Source organism: Eptatretus burgeri, chromosome 15, assembly GCF_056783735.1.
Source record: "Eptatretus burgeri isolate ZD-2024b chromosome 15, Ebu_testis_v1, whole genome shotgun sequence".
Lineage (NCBI taxonomy): Eukaryota > Metazoa > Chordata > Myxini > Myxiniformes > Myxinidae > Eptatretus > Eptatretus burgeri.
In genome coordinates, this window is record NC_140975.1 from 478,124 (window position 1) to 504,023 (window position 25,900).

The 25,900-nt window shown below is 39.9% G+C and overlaps 2 protein-coding genes across 8 annotated transcripts in view; one reads left to right on the forward strand and one right to left on the reverse strand.

The window, feature by feature from the left end:
• The window catches only part of NHSL1 (NHS like 1), a 68,258-nt gene extending 57,228 nt beyond the window's left edge, over window positions 1-11,030 (forward strand). For 2 of the 3 annotated variants that reach the window (XM_085857273.1, XM_085857274.1), the window contains exons 7-8: window positions 3,982-4,273; window positions 9,441-11,030. In XM_085857273.1, coding sequence (XP_085713399.1) covers window positions 3,982-4,273; window positions 9,441-9,897 — 749 coding nt within the window. In that variant the 3' untranslated portion in view covers window positions 9,898-11,030. The remainder of the gene's footprint in view (window positions 1-3,981; window positions 4,274-9,440) is intronic. The other variant, XM_085857275.1, reaches the window with a different exon arrangement.
• A 397-nt stretch (window positions 11,031-11,427) lies between these two features.
• Window positions 11,428-25,900, reverse strand: part of OSTM1 (osteoclastogenesis associated transmembrane protein 1) — a 34,768-nt gene continuing 20,295 nt past the window's right edge. For 2 of the 5 annotated variants that reach the window (XM_085857276.1, XM_085857281.1), the window contains 5 exons: window positions 23,190-23,295; window positions 22,966-23,078; window positions 21,675-21,809; window positions 20,241-20,406; window positions 11,428-11,870 (listed from right to left, as the gene is read on the reverse strand). In XM_085857276.1, coding sequence (XP_085713402.1) covers window positions 11,821-11,870; window positions 20,241-20,406; window positions 21,675-21,809; window positions 22,966-23,078; window positions 23,190-23,295 — 570 coding nt within the window. In that variant the 3' untranslated portion in view covers window positions 11,428-11,820. Of the gene's footprint in view, window positions 11,871-20,240; window positions 21,437-21,674; window positions 21,810-22,965; window positions 23,079-23,189; window positions 23,296-25,900 lie in introns of those variants that run through there. The other 3 variants (XM_085857277.1, XM_085857278.1, XM_085857279.1) reach the window with 3 other exon arrangements.

The window sequence follows — 25,900 nt, forward strand, 5'->3', positions numbered from 1 at the left end:
CTGCAAAAGTGTTTGAGGGGCTGGAAGGACAGTTGTTAAGCAATTTGTTCAGCAGCATCGTTTTACACCCATTTAATTAAAGTAGTGCATCATGTATCACTTGATGCCGGTGCTTCCAAACTATAAGCTCAGGATCTCCTTTAACAGGTTATCAGCTGCAGTAAACATGAGATGCGTGGTCATCCTTAACTGGTACTCATACATGCAGGTCATCCCATCCACTTATTGGACAGCACCAAAGACAAACTTTCTTGAAATTACTTGATTTTACACAATCTCCATCCTTTTCAAGCAGTTTGGTCAGCATGTTAACCAACTCTTCAATCAGTCAAGAAGGATTCCTTCCGGAGTATCCTGAGCACTGTGTGCTTAGCTATGTTAACCTCTTGAGCGATTCAAGACGTTGACCCCCTAATCTTTGTGGAATTTTTATTTCTTAATTTGTTTGTTAATTGTATTTGTATTTTTCTTCATCACCATAAATGTAACATGAGTTCAGTTTATTTTTTTTTCAAATTTTTGCCCCATTCACATCGTTGGTTGCAAGATTCACTACGTACTGTTATTTTAATTTTCTGGTTTCAAGATTAACGGGATACCATTATTGGAATTCCTCTATAAAAGAATGGGCAAATATTACCCAATCAAGGTGTACAAAATTAGTGGAGACCTATGCCAACACACTCACAGCTGTAATTGCTGTCACAGGTGGTTCCACCAAGTATTAACTCGGGGGTGGGGGGGGGTGGTGGAAACTTATCCAACCAAGATATTCTCGTTTTGTATTTTTAATTACTTTTCTGAAATTTGTAGAATTTCTTTTTCACTTGGAAGTTGTGGGTTACGATGTGTAAATAAAGGTGTAAAAAGTCTGATTTAATGAAATTGTATTCCAGGCGATAAGATAACAAAAGATGAAAATGTTGAAAGGCGGTGTACACTTTCTGTAGGAACTGTGTATATTGTTATTTTAATTCCTTGGTTCCAATATGAACACGAAAAAGAGCAATCAGAGATTATAGACCCTCACCAGGACTTCTTTTGCGTGGTGTATTTTGTGGTGATTGTGTAGTTTTGTGTGGTGTATTTTGTGTGACATTCGTGTACTGGCGTGTTCCGTAATTAATAAGAGACAAAACTAGAACTGCCACCTTATTACTGCGAGCAGTGATGACCGGGTACCAAGATGTCTCACTTTAATGAAACCTTCCTTTGATCGGACACCTGACCCTGACCCATAAGGTTTTTTTATTTTATTATGATTCAATGTAATTCAGAATGGGATTAATATAAAATAAATTAAATTCAGATCAAAAGGAAGACCAAATAGGTACAGTCCTACATTGGAGTAATCAGAAGGAACCCAAAAAAGCAAAGATGACATCATCAGGAGGAACCTGGATAGGATTCACATTTCAGCTGCTGCTCCTCTACCCTCAAACCCATCCAAGCACATCCAAGTGAGGCTTATTCAAAAAAAACATTGCAAAATTAAACAATTCTGGCTGCCAGAACACGTGTCCGATCACGTTGAAAATTAACATGTGTGTTCCCCATCAGTCCGAGATCACAATTGTGAAGTTTCATGCCGATTGATTAAGCAGTTCCAGAGAAAACATTATTTAATATTTTTCTTAAATGCAACATGGCTGCCAAACCATGTGACTGATGATGTCATGTGTGTGAACCTTTTGCTCCTTATGGATAGGCGGTCATATATGTAAAGTTTCGCCTCAATCTGTTCAGCCACTTCAGAGAAGAAAATTTTTGAAGTTTTTATTTTAAAAAAAAAAATATGGCTGCCGAATCATGTGACCGATGACATCAAAAAAAATTGTGGACCATTTTATCCCTAGATCAATGTTTTTATCTGTTTCAGACTGATCAGATGTAGCATTCTACATATGCAATTATGACGTCATAACGAAGGCACCTATGATGTCATTTTTTTAAATCGCAATCATTCCACATGAGTACTCTCCATGTGCCAAGTTTCAATTTTTTCCTTGGTGCAGTTTCAGAGAGAGAGGTCCAATGTTTTGCAGTTTTTCCAACATGGCTGCCACACCACGTGACCTATGACGTCATAATTATCATTAAAACATTCTACATGAGTAGTTGCACCAATGGTGAAAATTTTGTCTCGATTCGACAAGCGGTTGCGGAGAAAAACACGAAAGTTCTGTGCGGACAGACAGACTAACAAGAAAGACGTCGTACAGAGCACGATACTTGCAAAATCCACCTCCCTCTCCACAGGTTGCCATGGATACATCAAATTGTGCATTTTATTAAGATTAAAATTGACAATCTCAATCAAAGTTCAGGTCAATCGGATGAAAATTGGTTATGTTTCAGATTGAAATTGATTTTAGAAGTTTGACCTTGAGTTGACCTTTGACCTCAAATAGTTGCTTTCCCAATTCAGTGATGGACTTTGTAAATCCTGCTCAACTTACAAGTCAATCGGATGAAAATTTATTATTTTTGCAGATTGAAATTGATTTTTAGAAGTTTTACCTTTTGACCTCAAATAGTTAGTTTCCCAATCAAGTGACGCAATGTGCAAATCTTGTTCAAATTTCAAGTCAATCGGATGAAAAATGACGATTTTAGAAATTTGACCTCAAGATGACCTTTGACCTCAAAATCAATAGGCTTCTCAGTTGAGGCTACAATTTGGTGAGGTTTCATGATGATCGGTTTGGAATTGTAACCTGCCGGCGATAAACAGACAGACAGAATAACAAAATCGATTGACCAACATGTTTGAAAAATCTTTGATTTTTGCAACTGACAAACAGACTAACAAATGGACCCAAACACAATACTCTCTCCTTCAGGGAGGGTAAAAATATTACCATTCCTTTCACGCCATAAAGACGCATATGGCTGCCTAGGCAGTTTCATCGGCAAGGTGTGCAGTCCTGGATGGGTCGCCACTCCAATGCAGGTTACCTCGAATGGTTATTACCACAGTACACTGGTACTTGTTTCGCCGACCTCGGAACGATGACAGGCTGAGTCAACCCCACCTGATGTTAATTCTGCTGTCGACAGGGGCTTGAACTCGGGACCCTTCGGTCCCAATCCAGTCACCTTCACCGCGAAGCCAACACCAGGCTTCCAAGATCAAATTGGTGCTCTTATTTAATCCCTTGGCTCCAATATTAACTCGATTCCATTGGCTGATGCACAGGAAAAGACTATTTGGCTCATGCTGCCTCCGTCAACCTTTTTATATGATACTTTTTAAACTCTTATTTCCTGAAAAATCAAAGATTTTTCGAGTATATTGGTCAGTCCATTTTGTCTGTCTGTCTGTCTGTCTGTCTGTCTGTCTGTCAATCGCCAACAGGTCACATAACAATGTTAAACCGATTTTCATGAAACTTCACATGATAGAGTTTGTCATAACGAAGAAGCCTATTGTTTTAGAGGTCAAAAAGGTCATTTCTAAAATCCTCCATTTTCATTCGATTGAGTTGAAATTTGAAGAGGATTTATATTTCAGGTCACTGAATTCAACAGCCAATGATTTTTGAGTTCCATGAAGTCCAAAAGGTCTACATCGGCTGAATTTCTAAACTTGTCAATTTTCATCCGATTCAGTTCAAATTTGAAGAGGTGTTGCACATTTGATCATTGAATTCAACCAGCAATTGGTTTCATAGATTTTGCAAGTTTGGTGCTCTGGATGACGTCGTCGTCTTGTTCATTTTGTTGACAAGACCTACATGGTCTGCATAATTTCCATGACCACCTTGTCATTAACTTATTCCTTTGGATTTTTAACCACTTGGTATTGCAACATCAAATGGCTGTCTCTCTTTCGATGTTCTGTTTGTGTTTGAACACAGCTTTCTGTTTGCTCTGTGTTGAAATGGCTAATCATAATTCACTGTGTGGGTCCTGGTGAAAAAAGAAAAATGTCCTTGCAGAACAGTCTTCCTTTTCCCCTCTTCTCTTGACATCATGCAGATGAGAGGTGTGAGGCGGAAACTCAACAGTCAGGCAGCATCGAGGAGATTGCAAAGCTGAAATTACCAGCACCACCACAGGAGTTTGGAGACCCTCAGGAGGACAAAGATGACGTTTTTCCTGTTGAGAAGCTGATGAAGAACCAAAGAAATTTACAGATCAGTCCATTCCCAGCTGAGAATGTCAATGAAGGTGGTGGTGGAGGAATTGTGCCAGAAGAAAGCAATGAACAGAAGGAGATGGAACACACGAGTGTGCGAACAACAGAAGATTTATTTGCTGAGATCCACAGGTGTGTTTTGCGCTTTAAAATCGTAATGGTTCACCTTTCCTCTCGCTGTAGACTTGAAGAAACTTGCATCTATTAATGCACCAGTGTTTATCAGCACCACGATTATGATCGATATCCAAAAATCTTTATATCTCAAGTTTTTCTTTTAAAATTTAAATTATCATTCTTTTTATATTTTTCTTCTGTCAATGATAGCATTGCTCAACAAATGCCACGAAAACAATATTTTGGTGTCATTGGCTCGTGTGGTCACCTGTTGTATGCCATGAAGATCTCACAATTATTTAACATTGCAGGATAGCTTTCATCTGTGCACACTCACCTCTGAATTATTTCGCCTGATTTTGAATCTTGGCTCAGCTGCAAATTGTCATGCTGGTATTTCACAGGAAAGGCGATTCATCAAAGTGTGTGCCAGATGGAAGTTAAACTGGGTGTCCCATCTTCCAGTGTTGGTTGGTGGACGTTAAAGACCCCACGGTGTCATTCACTGAGAGTTGGTAAATTATCACCGGCACCTTGAACAAATTACTAATTGGTGCCCTGATTAATGGGTAGGCAACAGTAAACTGCCCCACAAAACCAAGAATGCCCTGCAAAGCCAAAACCGCCCAGCAAAACAAAACCATTCCCCCTTAAATCAAAACCGCCCAGCAAAACAAAAACCATCCCCCATAAAATCAAAACAAAAACCATCCCCCATAAAATCAAAACAAAAACCATCCCCCCTGAAATCAAAACCGCTCAGCAAAATAAAAACCATCCCTCCTTATATCAAAACTGCCCAGCAAAACAAAAGCACCCCCTTTAAATCAAAACCGCCCAGCAAAACAAAAACTATCCCCCATAAAATCAAAACAAAAACCATCCCTCCTTAAATCAAAACCGCCCAGCAAAACAAAAACCATCCCCCATGAAAATCAAAACCGCCCAGCAAAACAAAAACCATCCCCCCTTAAATCAAAACCGCCCAGCAAAACAAAAACCATCCCCCCTTAAATCAAAACCACCCAGCAAAACAAAAGCCATCCCCCTTAAATCAAAACTGCCCAGCAAAGCAAAAACCATCCCCACTTAAAGCAAAAGCGCCCAGCAAAACAAAAACCATCCCCCTTAAATCACAACCACCCAGCAAAACAAAACTCATCCCCCTTAAATCAAAACAAGAACCATCCCCCTTAAATGAAAACAAAAACCATCCCCCTTAAATCAAAACCACCCAGCAAAACAAAACTCATCCCCCCTTAAATCAAAACAAAAACCATCCCCCTTAAATCAAAACAAACACCATCCCCCTTAAATCAAAACCGCCAAACAAAACAAAACCATGCCCCCTGAAATCAAAACGGCCCAGCAAAACAAAAAACATCCCCCATTAATCAAAACCACCAAACAAAACAAAAACCATCCCTCCTTAAATCAAAACCACCCAGCAAAACAAAAACCATCCCCACTTAAATCAAAACCACCCAACAAAACAAAAACCATCCCCCATAAAATCAAAACAAAAACCATTCCCCCTGAAATCAAAACCCCCAGCAAAACAAAAACCATCCCCCCTTAAATCAAAATGACCCAGCAAAACAAAAACCATCCCCCTTAAATCAAAACCATCCCCCTTAAATCAAAACCACCCAGCAAAACAAAAACCATCCCCCTTAAATCAAAACCACCCAGCAAAACAAAAACCATCCCCCTTAAATCAAAACCACCCAGCAAAACAAAAACCATCCCCCTTAAATCAAAACCATCCCCCTTAAATCAAAACCATCCCCCTTAAATCAAAACCACCCAGCAAAACAAAAACCATCCCTCCTTAAATCAAAACCACCCAGTAAAACAAAAACCATCCCCTGAAAATCAAAATGACCCAGCAAAACAAAAACCATCCCCCTTAAATCAAAACCATCCCCCTTAAATCAAAACCACCCAGCAAAACAAAAACCATCCCCCTTAAATCAAAACCACCCAGCAAAACAAAAACCATCCCCCTTAAATCAAAACCATCCCCCTTAAATCAAAACCACCCAGCAAAACAAAAACCATCCCTCCTTAAATCAAAACTGCCCAGTAAAACAAAAACCATCCCCCCTTACATCAAAACCGCGCAGCAAAACAAAAACCATCCCTCCTTAAATCAAAACCGCCCAGCAAAACAAAACCCATCCCCGTTAAATCAAAACCACCCAGCAAAACAAAAACCATCCCTCCTTAAATCAAAACAAAAACCATCCCCCTTAAATCAAAACCACTCAGCAAAACAAAAACCATCCCTCCTTTAATCAAAACCGCCCAGTAAAACAAAAACCATCGCCCCTTAAATCAAAACCGCCCAGTAAAACAAAAACCATCCCTCCTTAAATCAAAACCGCCCAGCAAAACAAAAACCATCCCTCCTTAAATCAAAACTGCACAGTAAAACAAAAACCATCCCCCCTTAAATCAAAACCACTCAGCAAAACAAAAACCATACCTCCTAAAATCAAAACCACTCAGCAAAACAAAAACCATCCTTACATCAAAACCACCCAGCAAAACAAAACCCATCCTCGCTATATGAAAACAAGAACCATCCCCCTGAAATGAAAACAAAAACCATCCCCCTAAAATCAAAACCACCCAGCAAAACAAAACTCATCCCCCTTAAATCAAAACAAAAAACATCCCCCTTAAATCAAAACAAAAACCATCCCCCTTAAATCAAAACCACCCAGCAAAACAAAAACAATCCCCCTGAAATCAAAACCCCCAACAAAACAAAAACCATCCCTCCTTAAATCAAAACCGCCCAGTAAAACAAAAACCATCCCCCTTAAATCAAAACCGCCCAGTAAAACAAAAACCATCCCCCTTAAATCAAAACCACCCAGCAAAACAAAAACCATCCCTCCTTAAATCAAAACCGCCCAGTAAAACAAAAACCATCCCGCCTTAAATCAAAACCACTCAGCAAAACAAAAACCATCCCTCCTAAAATCAAAACCACCCAGCAAAACAAAACCCATCCTCGCTTAAATGAAAACAAGAACCATCCCCCTGAAATGAAAACAAAAACCATCCCCCTAAAATCAAAACCACCCAGCAAAACAAAACTCATCCCCTCTTAAATCAAAACAAAAACCATCGCCCTGAAATCAAAACAAAAACCATCCCAGCAAATCAAAACTCATCCCCCTTAAATCAAAACAAAACTCATCCCCCTTAAATCAAAACAAAACCCATCCCCCTTAAATCAAAACAAAACCCATCCCCCTTAAATCAAAATCACCCAGCAAAACAAAAACAATCCCCCTGAAATCAAAACCCCCAACAAAACAAAAACCATCCCCCTTAAATCAAAACCGCCCTACAAAACAAAAACCATCCCCCCCCTTAAATCAAAACCGCCCAACAAAACAAAAACCATCTCCCTTAAATCAAAACAGGCCAACAAAACAAAAACCATCCCTCCTTAAATCAAAACCGCCCAACAAAACAAAAACCATCCCTCCTTAAATCAAAACCGCCCAACAAAACAAAAACCATCCCTCCTTAAATCAAAACCGCCCAGCAAAATAAAGACCTGGCACAACCAAAATGACCCAGCCAGCACCGTTCCTCTGTAAACGATATGGAACATCGATAACGATTACAATGGATCTTCCTCAGTGATTTTCTTTTCCTGAAGAAATAAACAGTGGAATAGCAACATCCTGTGAGAGCTTAGTTTTCGATTTTTTTTTTATTTTTTAATTCCGGATCATAGCGAATAATCGACCCGATTATTGTAATTTATGCTAAATATGTGGTGAGTACTTGTAATTGTGGTGGCGAGGTAGTTGGAGATGCTTCTTTCCCATCCTTCCCTCCAGGGTTTAAGGCAAGCACATCACAATCATATCATTCCCAATCTCTACCAACAATATTCTCTACTCCCCTTTACCCTACCAATCGCAACCTCTCTTATTTGCACGTTCCCTTTTATTTCTCCAATTATTGTTGCTCTTTTACCCACTGTTCGTTTTTTTCTTTTTCTTCACTCCAGTGAGGTTCACAGAAGAGCATGGTAAAGAGATTGGGACCTGGCCGACCATTTTTAATCACATGATTAACCTCTGAGAAACATTCCTGGGATTATCTTTTCCCCAATTTAAACTCCTCGAACCACCCATTGAATATGATTGAAGGAGCCCAAACAGCAAGGCTGTTGGGCTCCTTCAATCACATTCAATGTTCAAATACTCCAATTTTACCTCTTGTTGTGTTCACCTTTCTTAATCAAATATAATTTTTGATTAACGGGCCGTTTTTGAAATGTGTATAAAAATCACAAGCACGTTCGGAGTTTAACAAATAGGACCACCTGTCCTGAACCTCACCTGGATCAGAAGCAAGTCACTCAATAGGTACATCATGTGTGAAGTAGGTTGTGGTCAAGTTTCATCAATATTGCTTGTGTAGTTTCAGAGAAGACAGTAAATACCTATTTGGGAGGGGGGGTGTGGGTTTAACCCACACCCCACCCCCTAAATGAGCGCAGATTTTGATGTGGCCAATATACCTTCGTTGGGCATCAGATATGAAGCTTGTGACCAAGTTTCATCAAAATCATGTGTTTGGTTCAAGCGATAATGACTGAAGTTTTTCGGATCTGATTGACCGACACTGCTCTCACACAATCTCACCTGACTGAAGTCCAGGTGAGCTAAAAATGAGCATGAATTGTGTTACGACATTTTATCAAATAACAAAACCGTTTGAGCATCTTTGTATCAATTTAGTTCAAAACCATTTTGCTCGGCCTTGTTGTTGAATATGCAGTGGTGTGTTTGTAGTACTTGTTGGTTGGATGTTGCTCTACCGTTCAGCTCTACCAGGCTTTGGTCAGTTTGGAATTTGCAGTTCAGTGAAAGTACAAGCACACAGGGGCCTGCTCTTTTTAAACTTTAAAATACCATGTCACTGAACCTAAGTACATGCTAAGCAAATGTTAGATGCCATGTGATTCTGACCCAAAGGCAAAATGAATCAAAAGAACATTCCATGAAATAGCAAATGGGGCTACACTAGCTTGTGCACAGAGAAGCAGGGAGACGGTTCTGAACGAGTTTTGTTCTACACGTACTTTAAGTGGCCACATATCAGGTCCATATAGAAATTATTAACCATCCCCTCTGCCTCACCACAGAACCAAACGAAGGGTTCTCGGTCGTGATACGGAACCCTTGATCAGTCGTGCTCGCCATCGTTCAGCTTCGCCTCCGACTTCCAGACAGCTTTCAGGACCACGCCGACGTCAGAACCCTGGCAATGAGGAGTTCAAAGCTTTGTTATTACGCAAAGGATCACGAATGGACACCGCACAACGAATGTCGGCGGTCGATATACTGAGAATAGGCCAAGGGGACACCTCGCCGTCCTCGACTCCAATCGGATCCCCCGAACGCAGTCCGAGCAAGCGCTATGTTAGCGAGGGCATTGCTCCAACATCAGGTGCCCTAACAGTTGGTGGTGTACGTCTCGGCCGTTCAAAGACACCACCCTCTGCTGGTAGTAGCCGGTTCAACTCGCGCAGCCGGCTACACAGCTTGCCCATGCAAGCAATTTCGGAAGGCGAGGGTGAGCATTGTGAGGGTACGTTGTGATGCCCGCATCTGGGTTCTTAAAATGCAAATCACACCATCCTGTCTCTCAACCTGTTGGACATTTCCACAGTTGTATCAATTTATTTCAAAACTTGGGGTTGACAACTAGCCAGTCAAGGCCTCGCTTGCCTGGACAGGCTCATTCGACAAAGTGCAGTTTTCATTTCCACAAACAAGAGTTTATTCTTCAGAGCAAAAAAAAAAAAAATCATTTTTGCTTCTTCAACTTTTGCCAATGATGGAGTCCAAAGGTAATTTGTTCAGAGACAAGAACTTAATTGTGGGATAAAAACAAACTTAGATGAGTTCACTCATCTTCCATTCTGCCTTCTTGTCTTGTTCTTCCACTCAGAACTCTCGCCCTCCTCCCCTTTTCCCCCAACCATCCCCACTTCACCATCTGACAATCATCTTCCCTCAATTTTATTTATTTATTGAGCAGCCTTAAAAAAAGTGTTCTGATTTGTACCCTTATTGCAACTACACAATACTACAATTGTAGTTGGTGTAAAGAAACTATGCCTTTTAAGAAGTTTGTAGCATGCTCTTAAGCCATAAACCATACCGGTCCATTTGGAGACACGATGTCCTCATGAACCAAAGCTCTGTCAAGAGTTGTAGACCAGCACGAGACGTATTCCAGATCCGTGTAAACAAGGCAGCTGAATGTTTTGCAGATTATCTTTTTCACAAAAGACACTAAGAGTGAGTGGTAAGATGAAGTGTCACAGTGGAGTACATGGGTTACATGTAGGCTGGCCATTTTAACCCCTTTTGTACCAGTTAAAGTGCCTGCAGTTAACTTTGCAAACCTTTTTGTTATCGTTCCTTCTGAAAGCAAAATGTAGATGAGAAACTCGGACTGGAACCATGAATCGTGAATTCCATCTCTTCAAGAACGTGAACCTTGTGACCCATTCCACAGGACGAACTTCATGTTGTGATGAATCACAACTGGATTGGATCAAGTTAGTTGTCGATGTTCACATTCTATTTGAAAGAAAGCATTCCAGTCATTGATGCTTGTGCACTGGATCAAATTAAGGGGGTTTTGGAGCTTTTATCATGTTTATAGAATCACACTAAGTATGTTTGGATTACCAGCATGTTATTAAAGTGGTTATTTATTTGGATGAGATTGTTATTTTTCTCTTTAATTTGGGTTTGCGACCATGGGGGCCTTAATGTAAACAATTTTATAAAGTGCTTCAAGCAACAAAGCCATTTAATTGTACTGTAGCAGGTGGGACATCTCGAGGTGTGCGCAGGAGCCGAGCAGCACACTGACTGTGTAAACTATTGCAGTACGAAATTCTAAAGTGTGATTCCAAAATATTACCCACAGTCCTCAACTGGACCCGACCAATCCATTTAGTATATTCAAATCCTGACTGATACCTACAAGTGCCATTTAGTTTGTTTGGCCACATACGGAAATCGCCCCTCATCCTCCAATCAAAATCCAATTCCGATAAAGTGGAAACAAAATTCCTGGGTGGTTCTCAAGCCAAAGCAAATACGTGGAGAACATTTGTACACAATGTTATAAAATAACTGTTTTATTACAATAAACGTCGGTGGATCGGAAGGGGGTTGGGGTGAAAGTTCACACAAGGGTTCAGTCTCGTGAACACATTTAATTTACTTCAACTTTACTCACTCAAACAAAGAGGGACAGCTCTGATGAAGTTCTTGACTCCAAGTCAGGAGGAATTCCAAAGCATTTGTTTCTCAAGTTCCTCCCTTTGGGAACGCTGTATCTCTCCGCGATTCATCCAAATGCAAGAGGTCATGACAAAGGTTCGAGATTGAAAGTGATATGCAACAGCATGACATTCTCAAAAATTCTCCAATGCATTTACTTGTCATCTTTAAGATGCCATGCAGGTAACAGGATGAAGTGAAGCAGTGAGGTGGGCATCTTCACCTCTCCTCAAACATGGGCTCGCTCCCTGTCGGTCGAAATCTCTTTGCTAAGGAACAAGGGAAATGCAATCAGAATGCGGCCTGTAACAATGTGTACATGCAAACGTGCACATAGTTTTTTAATCCCCCTTTTTGGACAGTAATTATTGTTCGTTTTGGACAGTAATTGTTACAGCTCATCACTAATCATGAGGTTACTGTGGAAGTAAATCTTGTTGAATGTCAGTCCGACTTTACCATGTGTCAAAAGTTTAATGTTGGTCTCACTTCAGAAAGACAAGAGATAAAGTTTCATGTAGTTCCCAAATGTGCAAAGTGCATCACTCCTACTTTATTTACCGAGAGGAAATCAAGTTTAACATCACCCCAATTTACCGAGAGTGTAAATCAAGTTTTAACATCGCCCCAATTTACCGAGAGTGTAAACCAAGTTTTAACATCACCCCATATTTACCGAGTGCAAATCAAGTTTAATATCACTCCAATTTACCTTGAGTGTAAATCAAGTTTAACATCACCCCAACTTAGAGTGTAAATCAAGTTTTAATATCACTCCAATTTACCTTGAGTGTAAATCAAGTTTAACATCACCCCAACTTAGAGTGTAAATCAAGTTTTAATATCATCCCAATTTACCGAGTGTGTAAATTAAGTTTAATATCATCCCAATTTACCGAGAGTGTACATCAAGTTTTAACATCGCCCCAATTTACCGAGTGTGTAAATTAAGTTTAATATCATCACAATTTACCGAGAGTGTACATCAAGTGAAACATCGCCCCAATTTCCCGAGAGTGTAAATCAAGTTTAATATCGCCCAAATTTACCGAGAGTGCAAATCAAGTTTTAACATCGCCCCAATTTACCGAGAGTGCAAATCAAGTTTAATATCGCCCCAATTTACCGAGAGTGTAAATCAAGTATTAACATCGCCCCAATTTACCGAGAGTGTCAATCAAGTTTAATATCGCCCCAATTTACCGAGAGTGTAAATCAAGTTTTAACAGCTCCCCAATTTACCGAGAGTGTAAATCAAGTTTTAACATCACCCCAATTTACCAAGAGAGAAAATCAAGTTTAACATCGCCGCAATTTACCGAGAGTGAAAATCAAATTTAACATCGCCCCAATTTACCTTGAGTGTAAATCAAGTTTAACATCACCCCAACTTTCAGAGTGTAAATCAAGTTTTAATATCACCCCAATTTTCCGAGAGTGTAAATCAAGTTTAAAATCGCCCCAATTTACCGAGCGTGTAAATCAAGTTTTAACATCACCCCAATTTACCGAGAGTGTAAATCAAGTTTAAAATCGCCCCAATTTACCGAGGGTGTAAATCAAGTTTTAACATCACCTCAATTTACCAAAAATGTATATCAAGTTTTAACATCACCTCAATTTACCAAAAATGTATATCAAGTTTTAACATCACACGAATTTACCAAGAATGTAAATCAAGTTTAACATCACCTCAATTTACCGAGAGTGTAAATAAAGTTTAAACATCGCCCCAATTTACCGAGAGTCTAAATCAAGTTTATCATCGCCCCAATTTACCGAGAGTGTAAATAAAGTTGAAAGATCACCCCAATTTACCGAGAGTGTAAATCAAGTTTAATATCACCCCAATTTCCCACGAGTGTAAAACAAGTTTTAACATCACCCCAATTTACCAAGAGAGAAAATCAAATTTAACATCGCCCCAATTTACCTTGAGTGTAAATCAAGTTTAACATCACCCCGACTTTCAGAGTGTAAATCAAGTTTTAATATCACCTCAATTTACCGAAAGTGTAAATCAAGTTTAAAATAACCCCAATTTACCGAGAGTGTAAATCAAGTTTAAAATCACCCCAATTTACCGAGAGTGGAAATCAAGTTTAAAATCGCCCCAATTTTCCGAGAGTGTAAATCAATTTAAAATCACCCCAATTTACCGAACGTGTAAATCAAGTTTTAACATCACCCCAATTTACCGAGAGTGGAAATAAAGTTTAATATCACCCCAATTTACCGAGAGTGAAAATCAAGTTTAAAATCACCCCAATTTACCGAGAGTGAAAATCAAGTTTAAAATCGCCCCAATTTACCGAGAGTGGAAATCAAGTTTAAAATCACCCCAATTTACTGAGAGTGGAAATAAAGTTTAATATCACCCCAATTTACCGAGAGTGAAAATCAAGTTTAATATCACCCCAATTTACCGAACGTGTAAATCAAGTTTAAAATCGCCCCAATTTACCGAGAGTGAAAATCAAGTTTAAAATCACCCCAATTTACCGAGAGTGAAAATCAAGTTTAAAATCACCCCAATTTACCGAGAGTGTAAATCAAGTTTAAAATCACCCCAATTTACCGAGAGTGTAAATCAAGTTTAAAATCACCCCAATTTACCAAGAGTGAAAATCAAGTTTAAAATCACCCCAATTTACCGAGAGTGAAAATCAAGTTTAAAATCGCCCCAATTTACGGAGAGTGTAAATCAAGTTTAAAATCACCCCAATTTACCGAGAGTGTAAATCAAGTTTAAAATCACCCCAATTTACCAAGAGTGTAAATCAAGTTTAAAATCACCCCAATTTACCAAGTGTAAATCAAGTTTAACATCACCCCAATTTACCAAGAGAGAAAATCAAATTTAACATCGCCCCAATTTACCTTGAGTGTAAATCAAGTTTAACATCACCCCGACTTTCAGAGTGTAAATCAAGTTTTAATATCACCTCAATTTACCGAAAGTGTAAATCAAGTTTAAAATAACCCCAATTTACCGAGAGTGTAAATCAAGTTTAAAATCACCCCAATTTACCAAGAGTGAAAATCAAGTTTAAAATCACCCCAATTTACCGAGAGTGAAAATCAAGTTTAAAATCACCCCAATTTACCGAACGTGTAAATCAAGTTTTAACATCACCCCAATTTACCGAGAGTGGAAATAAAGTTTAATATCACCCCAATTTACCGAGAGTGAAAATCAAGTTTAAAATCACCCCAATTTACCGAGAGTGAAAATCAAGTTTAAAATCGCCCCAATTTACCGAGAGTGGAAATCAAGTTTAAAATCACCCCAATTTACCGAGAGTGGAAATCAAGTTTAAAATCACCCCAATTTACCGAGAGTGTAAATCAAGTTTAATATCACCCCAATTTACCGAGAGTGAAAATCAAGTTTAATATCACCCCAATTTACCGAGAGTGAAAATCAAGTTTAAAATCACCCCAATTTACCGAGAGTGTAAATCAAGTTTAAAATCACCCCAATTTACCGAGAGTGTAAATCAAGTTTAAAATCACCCCAATTTACCAAGAGTGAAAATCAAGTTTAAAATCACCCCAATTTACCGAGAGTGAAAATCAAGTTTAAAATCGCCCCAATTTACGGAGAGTGTAAATCAAGTTTAAAATCACCCCAATTTACCGAGAGTGTAAATCAAGTTTAAAATCACCCCAATTTACCAAGAGTGTAAATCAAGTTTAAAATCACCCCAATTTACCGAGAGTGAAAATCAAGTTTAAAATCACCCCAATTTACCGAGAGTGAAAATCAAGTTTAAAATCGCCCCAATTTACCGAGAGTGAAAATCAAGTTTAAAATCGCCCCAATTTACGGAGAGTGTAAATCAAGTTTAAAATCGCCCCAATTTACGGAGAGTGTAAATCAAGTTTAAAATCACCCCAATTTACCGAGAGTGTAAATCAAGTTTAAAATCACCCCAATTTACCAAGTGTAAATCAAGTTTAACATCACCCCAATTTACCAAGAGAGAAAATCAAATTTAACATCGCCCCAATTTACCTTGAGTGTAAATCAAGTTTAACATCACCCCGACTTTCAGAGTGTAAATCAAGTTTTAATATCACCTCAATTTACCGAAAGTGTAAATCAAGTTTAAAATAACCCCAATTTACCGAGAGTGTAAATCAAGTTTAAAATCACCCCAATTTACCAAGAGTGAAAATCAAGTTTAAAATCACCCCAATTTACCGAGAGTGAAAATCAAGTTTAAAATCACCCCAATTTACCGAGAGTGGAAATCAAGTTTAAAATCGCCCCAATTTTCCGAGAGTGTAAATCAAGTTTAAAATCACCCCAATTTACCGAACGTGTAAATCAAGTTTTAACATCACCCCAATTTACCGAGAGTGGAAATAAAGTTTAATATCACCCCAATTTACCGAGAGTGAAAATCAAGTTTAAAATCACCCCAATTTACCGAGAGTGAAAATCAAGTTTAAAATCGCCCCAATTTACCGAGAGTGGAAATCAAGTTTAAAATCACCCCAATTTACCGAGAGTGAAAATCAAGTTTAATATCACCCCAATTTACCGAAAGTGTAAATCAAGTTTAAAATCACCCCAATTTACCGAGAGTGAAAATCAAGTTTAAAATCACCCCAATTTACCGAGAGTGTAAATCAAGTTTAAAATCACCCCAATTTACCGAGAGTGTAAATCAAGTTTAAAATCACCCCAATTTACCGAGAGTGTAAATCAAGTTTAAAATCACCCCAATTTACCAAGAGTGAAAATCAAGTTTAAAATCACCCCAATTTACCGAGAGTGAAAATCAAGTTTAAAATCGCCCCAATTTACGGAGAGTGTAAATCAAGTTTAAAATCACCCCAATTTACCGAGAGTGTAAATCAAGTTTAAAATCACCCCAATTTACCAAGAGTGTAAATCAAGTTTAAAATCACCCCAATTTACCGAGAGTGAAAATCAAGTTGAAAATCACCCCAATTTACCGAGAGTGTAAATCAAGTTTAAAATCACCCCAATTTACCGAGAGTGGAAATAAAGTTTAATATCACCCCAATTTACCGAGAGTGAAAATCAAGTTTAAAATCACCCCAATTTACCGAGAGTGTAAATCAAGTTTTAACATCGCCCCAATTTACCGAGAGTGCAAATCAAGGTTAAAAATCACCCCAATTTAGCGAGAGTGTAAATCAAGTTTAATATCACCCCAATTTAGCAAAAGTGTAAATCAAGTTTAATATCACCCCAATTTACCGAGAGTGTAAATAAAGGAAACATCGCCCCAATTTACCGAGAGTGCAAATCAAGTTTAATATCGCCCCAATTTACCGAGAGTGGAAATCAAGTTTAATATCGCCCCAATTTACCGAGAGTGGAAATCAAGTTTAACATCGCCCCAATTTACCGAGAGTGGAAATCAAGTTTAACATCACCCAAATTTACCGAGAATGCAAATCAAGTTTAACATCACCCCAATTTACCGAGAGTGTAAATCAAGTTTAAAATCACCCCAATTTACCGAGAGTGAAAATCAAGTTTAACATCGCCCCAATTTACCGAGAGTGGAAATCAAGTTTAAAATCACCCCAATTTACCGAGTTCTTCAATCAAGTTTTAACATCGCCCCAATTTACCGAGAGTGAAAATGAAGTTTAACATCACCCCAATTTACCGAGAGTGTAAATCAAGTTTAAAATCACCCTAATTTACCGAGAGTGTAAATCAAGTTTAAAATCACCCCAATTTCCAGAGAGTGCAAATCAAGTTTCATATCACACCAATTTACCGAGAGTGTAAGTCAAGTTTAACATCACTCCAATTTACCTTGAGTGTAAATCAAGTTTAACATCACCCCAACTTTCAGAGTGTAAATCAAGTTTTAATAATCACCCCAATTTACCGAGAGTGGAAATCAAGTTTAATATCACCCCAATTTACCGAGAGTGGAAATCAAGTTTTAACATCGCCCCAATTTACCGAGAGTGTAAATCAAGTTTTAACATCGCCCCAATTTACCGAGAGTGCAAATCAAGGTTAGAATCACCCCAATTTACCAAGAGTGTAAATCAAGTTTTAACATCGCCCCAATTTACCGAGTGCAAATCAAGGTTAAAAATCACCCCAATTTAGCGAGAGTGTAAATCAAGTTTAATATCACCCCAATTTAGCGAGAGTGTAAATCAAGTTTAATATCACCCCAATTTAGCGAGAGTGCAAATCAAGTTTAATATCGCCCCAATTTACCGAGAGTGGAAATCAAGTTTAATATCGCCCCAATTTACCGAGAGTGGAAATCAAGTTTAAAATCACCCCAATTTACCGAGCGTGTGAATTAAATTTAATATCGCCCCAATTTACCGAGAGTGTAAATCAAGTTTAATATCGCCCCAATTTACCGAGAGTGTAAATCAAGTTTAATATCACCCCAATTTACCGAGCGTGTGAATTAAATTTAATATCGCCCGAATTTACCGAGAGTGTAAATCAAGTTTAACATCACCCCAATTTACCGAGAGTGTAAATCAAGTTTAAAATCACCCTAATTTACCGAGAGTGTAAATCAAGTTTAAAATCACCCTAATTTACCGAGAGTGTAAATCAAGTTTAAAATCACCCCAATTTCCAGAGAGTGCAAATCAAGTTTCATATCACACCAATTTACCGAGAGTGTAAGTCAAGTTTAACATCACTCCAATTTACCTTGAGTGTAAATCAAGTTTAACATCACCCCAACTTTCAGAGTGTAAATCAAGTTTTAATAATCACCCCAATTTACCGAGAGTGGAAATCAAGTTTAATATCGCCCCAATTTACCAAGAGTGGAAATCAAGTTTAATATCACCCCAATTTACCGAGAGTGTAAATCAAGTTTTAACATCGCCCCAATTTACCGAGAGTGTAAATCAAGTTTTAACATCGCCCCAATTTACCGAGAGTGCAAATCAAGGTTAGAATCACCCCAATTTACCAAGAGTGTAAATCAAGTTTTAACATCGCCCCAATTTACCGAGTGCAAATCAAGGTTAAAAATCACCCCAATTTAGCGAGAGTGTAAATCAAGTTTAATATCACCCCAATTTAGCGAGAGTGTGAATCAAGTTTAATATCACCCCAATTTAGCGAGAGTGTAAATCAAGTTTAATATCACCCCAATTTACCGAGAGTGCAAATCAAGTTTAATATCGCCCCAATTTACCGAGAGTGGAAATCAAGTTTAATATCGCCCCAATTTACCGAGAGTGGAAATCAAGTTTAAAATCACCCCAATTTACCGAGCGTGTGAATTAAATTTAATATCGCCCCAATTTACCGAGAGTGTAAATCAAGTTTAATATCGCCCCAATTTACCGAGAGTGTAAATCAAGTTTAATATCACCCCAATTTACCGAGCGTGTGAATTAAATTTAATATCGCCCGAATTTACCGAGAGTGTAAATCAAGTTTAATATCACCCCAATTTACCGAGAGTCTAAATCAAGTTTAACATCGCCCCAATTTACCGAGAGTGTAAATGAAGTTTAACATCACCCCAATTTACCGAGAGTGTAAATCAAGTTTAAAATCACCCTAATTTACCGAGAGTGTAAATCAAGTTTAAAATCACCCTAATTTACCGAGTGTAAATCAAGTTTGAAATCACCCTAATTTACCGAGAGTGTAAATCAAGTTTAAAATCACCCCAATTTCCGGAGAGTGTAAATCAAGTTTCATATCACCCCAATTTACCGAGAGTGTAAGTCAAGTTTTAACATCACCCCAATTTACCGAGAGTGTAAATCAAGTTTTAACATCACACAAATTTACCAAGAATGTAAATCAAGTTTAACATCACTCTAATTTACCTTGAGTGTAAATCAAGTTTAACATCACCCCAACTTTCAGAGTGTAAATCAAGTTTTAATATCACCCCAATTTAGCGAGAGTGTAAATCAAGTTTAATATCACCCCAATTTACCGAGAGTGTAAATCAAGTTTTAACATCACCCCAATTTTCCATGTTTAAATTCAGTTTAACATCACCCCAATTTTACGATTGTGTAAATTTAGTTTAATATCGCCCCAATTTACCGAGAGTGTAAATCAAGTTTTAACATCACCCCAATTTTCCATGTTTAAATTAAGTTTAACATCACCCCAATTTTACGATTGTGTAAATTTAGTTTAATATCGCCCCAATTTACCGAGAGTGTAAATCAAGTTTTAACATCACCCCAATTTTCCGAGTGTGTAAATTAAGTTGAATATCACCCCAATTTACCGAAAGTGTAAATCAGGTTTTAACATCGCCCCAATTTACCGAGAGTGCAAATCAAGGTTAATATCGCCCCAATTTACCGAGAGTTGAATCAAGTTTAATATCGCCCCAATTTACCGAGAGTGTAAATCAAGTTTATCAGTGGCCCTAATGAATGAAAATTAAGTTTTATCATATGTTACATGCAAGACAACCTCCACAAGCCTCCAGACTAACTGCATGGACAATGTGTCGTGACATGGCATTTGATGCCCGAGACATCACAAGGCAAGTGCTGACACGGGAATAACTGTACCAACCCCATGACACCATGGATTCATTGTAATATGCAATGGTTGAGAACTCCACCCAAACCCCCACTTCTCCCCACCCCCTGAGACGCCCTCCCACCCCACGACTCACGCATGATGAGGCGGCGAGTTTTTTGCTTGGTGTGCAGGAAGCTGCTGAGGTAGAAGATGGCTGGGAGGAAGCAGAGGAAAAGCGAGACTAATATGACAGGAATTGTGTCACGTATGGGGACTGTACATCCAAATGTTTTGCTCCACTCTCTTCTTGTGATGTTCATCTGTGGACATTTTGCACCTTTAAGTGTCTCACTTAGCCATGATGTAAGTTAATAGGTAAAAGGGCTAATTTGAGGGTGGTTAGTGAGCATTGCATTGAGCTCGATATAGACTAGGTGGTGTAATGGTTGGAGCATCCGCTCTGTGTCTGGGAGGCTGGTGATTCAAACCCTGGCTGAGACTTAAAATTGGACATACCGCTCGGCATTTAAGTGGATTGAGCACTGAGCACGGACAAACGATAGGTTGACGTGCATGGGGAGGAGGAAATGGCCCACTGAGTGCGTCGAGTACAGCATCATTGTTTTGATGTCATTGGTACCTGGAGTGCCCCAGAAAATGATGGCATTTCCACAAAGCTTAGTGGTTGTGTCTCGTCTAATCATCCTGTGTTTTGTCATGTATTCAGTCATATGTCGATATGTATAGCAGCTCCACTATAAGCTTTCGGTCTTTGTAAATCAAAAAGGATCAATGTGTTTCAGAAATGAAAAACTGAACGAATGAGTGAGTGAGTGACATTAGGTTGGTTTTTTTTGTAGACATAGTCGAGGCTCGTGGAAGAGATAGTACTGAAACACTGAACGGATTAGGATGCAACAGGACAAAAGCAGCAGCAGAGAGAGAGGGGGGGGGGAGGGTCATCAAGAGCAGTGTCGAAGGCCAAGATAAAGGTAAGCAGACAAACAATGGGTGTGGGGCAGGGGGAGGGCAGGAGAGGATGCGTGGGATGCACAATATGGATACAGAAGGAAACTCTCAGGATGGAAAACTGGAAATTTGGAAGGAGAAGGGATTGGGGTGGGGGGGGTTAACGATGAAAGAAAAAAAAATTCATGGGTTTTGATTAGGGATGATCTGAGATAGTGGTGAACAGCTGTATTGAAGACCTAGAGGGAAGAATGAGATTCAAGATAATGTGGAAGTTGGTTGCACAAGTGAGAAAAAGAGGAACAAATGAGTGGAAGTGAGCAGTGATCCTAGATTTTGGTGGTTTCACAAGAAGGGGGTTGATGATGGACCGTCTGTGCCCTAAAGAAGCCGGGGAGGGAGGGAGGGGGGGTGGAAGAAAGCATGGAAAGAGCAGAGGGTGCAAAACCAGAAAGGAGGTGGTAGTTAGGGTTAGGATTCTTTTCAGGGATAAATAAGAGAATATTTGTTGAACATGTATTGAATGTGAGGGGAACGGACAAGTTTACAGATTAACATTTCCAGGCGTACAAATGAAGCACTGACATCAGGCACAAGCCAAAGCGAGTGCGATACTAACCGCGTCCTGCAGGTCCATGCAGAGACTGAGATTTTTCTCCAAACGAGTGTACAGGTTGCTCAGGTTGCCGTACTGATCACTGCAATTAGTGCACACGGTGGAGTTTCCCCCGTGCTGTTTGTCCAACGGCTCCTGCTGGGGATGGTGAAGTCACACAGCACTAAATAGATTAACTTTTACTGATCTGGTCTTTAAACTCGGATTAAAGTACAAATTCTGGATTACACCTGTGAAAGGTGAGGTGGGAAAAGGGTTTCAGGTGTGGGGACCAGGAGGAATGTTAGAAAGGGGGTTAAATGGAAGGAGAGAGAGCAGCGATGAAGTGAAGACATTACCCCAGATGAGGGGGAGAAGCAATGTCAGTTAAAAGCTTGATGTTGTAGTATTTGTGGAAAGCATTAGTAAATGTCTATAAATAAACGATTAAATGGATAGTTCCATGTTATAAGTTTCGTGGAGCATGAATCAGTGAATTGTAATATCACCTGCTTGATGAAATGAGATAACTTTAACTGCAGGTAGCAGTATTGCACTGTAAACTGCCTGGTGAGATTTGTGAAGATGCTGGAAAGTTCAGACGAAACTTTGAGTATGGACTAGAATCGCATTTGCTGGAAGGCACAGGATCCTTCTGTGTTACGATACAAACCCGCAAGAGGGAAGTGTAGAGAGGCGGGTGACATGTGATGAGACGCGTGTTTCGATCATCCCCGTGTTCGATTTAAGCTCGATGAGTGAACGAGGTGTTCATGTCCAGAGTGGTTGTTAACACGTGGAGCCGATTATAGGCAGGTTGATTAAATCTTATTAAGATTGTGTACCAGGAAAGAATTCCTTTGAGCTCCAATCATCCTGGATGGGCCAGCGCACGAGAGAGAACAACGCAACAACACTCCATGGTTCGACAGCCACGGTTCAACGAGATGAACACGCGAGTGTTGAGCCGACAGGACAGTGAACTGGGTATAAACAACTTAACGCGGGAATCGGAGTTGGACATTGTTTGTAATGGTGAACTTCCTCATTTGATTTTGTATTTGAAATACAGGTTTCAAAATCATTTTGCTGTTGATGTGGTCACTGTAACGTCACTCAGTCACAAACACCAAACGATAAAGATTAATTTGAGTGGTAGCTGACCTCGACGATCGCTCACACTCCTGAGGTGCAAAGCTTGGATTGCAGTCATTAGAGAACCAGCTGTGTTCGGCACCACAAACATACATACACTCAAGGGAAGGAAACTCTAAGGTGCATATACCACCGACAAGCTATAAAGGAAAGACATTACCCCAAAGGAGTTGAAGCACATTCTTGTTTGATTAAGTTGGTGCAGGAATGAAAGTGTCCATGGTGCGAGGAATGAATGAGTCTCATTCCCTTGAGTTTCATTAACCAAACAAGCTGCACGACCAGAAACAGATATTGGGTTCAGCCAAGCACACGGTCATTTTTCAAACCCATGAGACTATCCTCAAAATGGACAGACGCAGACAAACAGACACAAAGCTGTACCTTGACATTTAGCCCGAAACCAGAGGTCCTGCAGGAACGAAGCAATATGAAACACGACCTGAAGTTGATCGGATTGAAGGATCGACATCTCGCAGCCTGTGTTATTCTGAAATGAGAATTTAAAATCGATTAAAAACAAATAAAATCAAAACAAGTGTCATCTTGGGAAAATCAAAGTTGTGAGTTTTACTGATGTGATGTAATCCTTCAGTGGCTTTTCATAAAGTTTTTTTTTGTTGCTGTTGTTTGGTAAACAAAGCCAACGCTCGTGAAAGAGCGAGAAGATAGAACTGATCAGGACGCAGCAGAACAATAGGAACACTAGATAAAGAAAGGAGAGGGGGTAATACATGGAGGTGAGGGGGTAATACATGGAGGTATGGAGGTGAGTGGTAAACGGACAGCACAGTGCCAGGCAGTGATAGTTCAAACCAACAGGGTTTGAGGTTAAATCTATAATAATAAGTGTGTGTGTGCGTGCATGCGTCTTGTCAGACTCGAGTCCACGGGGATTTTTTGGAGGACCGACTCGACTTCAGCAAAATTTAGTGTGCAGTCGGAATAAAAAAACGTAAAAAAGTCGTTTGGACCATCTTTTCCATACACTCACCTTTTAACACAATAAATCAAACTTGATTAGCAAAAGAGGTGAAAATATCTTCTAAATAACAAGGTGAGATGTACGAGTAGTTTATGCTAATGCAGGCATACATGGGTGTGGTTAAGCAGAATGCATCGGCATATTACAAGAATACACAGTGGGGATGATTGGGAAGACTACACCGATCGTGTGGAGCAGGACTACGTGGAAAACAAAATGGACACCGATGAGGACGCTGAAAGGCGGCGAGCTGTATTACTCACCGTATGCGGCACCCTGACGTACAGCTTCATCAAAGATCTTCTTGCCCCAGCAAAACCTTCTGACAAGTCGTATGAAGAGCTCGTCAATCTCGTGAAAAGACATTGTCACCCTAAACCGGGTAAGATGGTCTCGAGATGTCGATTTAATTCCCACCATCGTCAAGATGGTCGGTCAGCATCCGACTTCGTGGCTGATTTACACCGACTCGCCGAACATTGTGAGTTTACAGGTAAACTCGAAGAGATGTCACGTGATTTTTTTTTTGTACAATAGGCATCAATGACGACTCAATTCCGTGGAAACTCCCTTCCTGAATCCGACCCCAATTTGGCTAGCGTCATGGAAAGAGCCACTGCGTGTACGCAAACTGCTGAGAGCCTGCGTGTGATCTCCAACAAGTCAAACGGTATCCAGCAGGACTCATCGGTTAACAAGGTAACCTTTGGCGACAAACAAGTGTTTTAGCAAGCCACCAAATTCACCTCCACCTCCTGACATTTCTGAATCTACCCGGAAGGTTGGGGAAACTTGTTGGCGTTGTGGTGGTAATCATCAAGCTTGCCAATGTTGGTACAGGAATTGTACCTGTGACAACTGTGGGAAGTGGGGAACACTTGAAGTGTCGTCCTCAATCGAAGTCGAAGAACTTGTCTCCTGCTTATCACATTGGGGTGAACGCTGATGCAGCGGACGTTAGGTCACAGAGCACAACCTGCAGCCGAGAGTCAAGTGAAGAACTTTATGACGTTTTCTCTGTTGGAACAAAGAACTCCGATGGTCCAATTATAGTTGATGTAACAATCGATAAGATCCCGGTGAGGATGGAAGTTGATACCGGCGTTTCCACATAAATTATGAGTGAGAGCAAGTTCACATCCATCGACCCTCCGAGAAAGGCTCCTGCACTCCGGCCTGTATCTACTGACTTGGGAACGTACACCAAGGAGGTGGTTCCTGCAGTTGGCTCAGCTCACGTAACTGTAGGATATGGAAACAGCACTCATGTCCTACCACGACTGATAGTGAGTGGAGAAGGACCAAGCCTCTTCGGCCAAGATTGGTTACGAATAATTAGACTTAATTGGAGTGACGTAAACAGAGTCACCAATTCTGATGCTGGATACGATACCATGCTCAACAAGTACCTTGGCCTGTTCAGCGATGGTGATGGCACCTTTGCAGGGCCCAAAGTGAGGATTCATGTTTCTGCAGATGCTCAGCCATTGTTCCACAAGGCTAGACCTGTGCCCGACATGATGCGATAAATGATCGAATGTGAGCTTGACCACCTGCAGAGTGAGAGCGTCATCTCACCAGTCGAGTACTCCGATTGTGCAGTACCTATCGTTCCAATACTCAAAGCAGATGGAACAGTGCACATTTGTGGTGACTACAAAACGACAATCAACCGCTATTCAAAGCTGGATGGCTTCCATTTGCCCAAAGCAGAAAATCTGTTCAAGACTCTCATGAGTGGCCAGACATTCACCAAGCTTGACTTGACCAATGCCTATGCTCAAATGGAACTGGGTGATGATTCCAAGCTCTACACATGCATCAACACTCATCAAGGACTCGACATGTACAACAGATGCCCATTTGGCATACGCTCTGCTGCACCAATCTTCCAAAACGCAAGATGGAGACATTTTTGAAAACTGTACCAAAGGCAGTTGTACTCCAGGACAACATACTAGTGACTGGCAAGTCACAACATGAACACCTCGAGAACCTAAACGAAGTCCTCAATCGGCTGTCACAAGCTGGGTTACGCCAAATGCGCGAGAAGTGGGCCTTTATGGCACCTGAAGTTGAATACCTGGGACATCAAATCACCTGTAAAGGC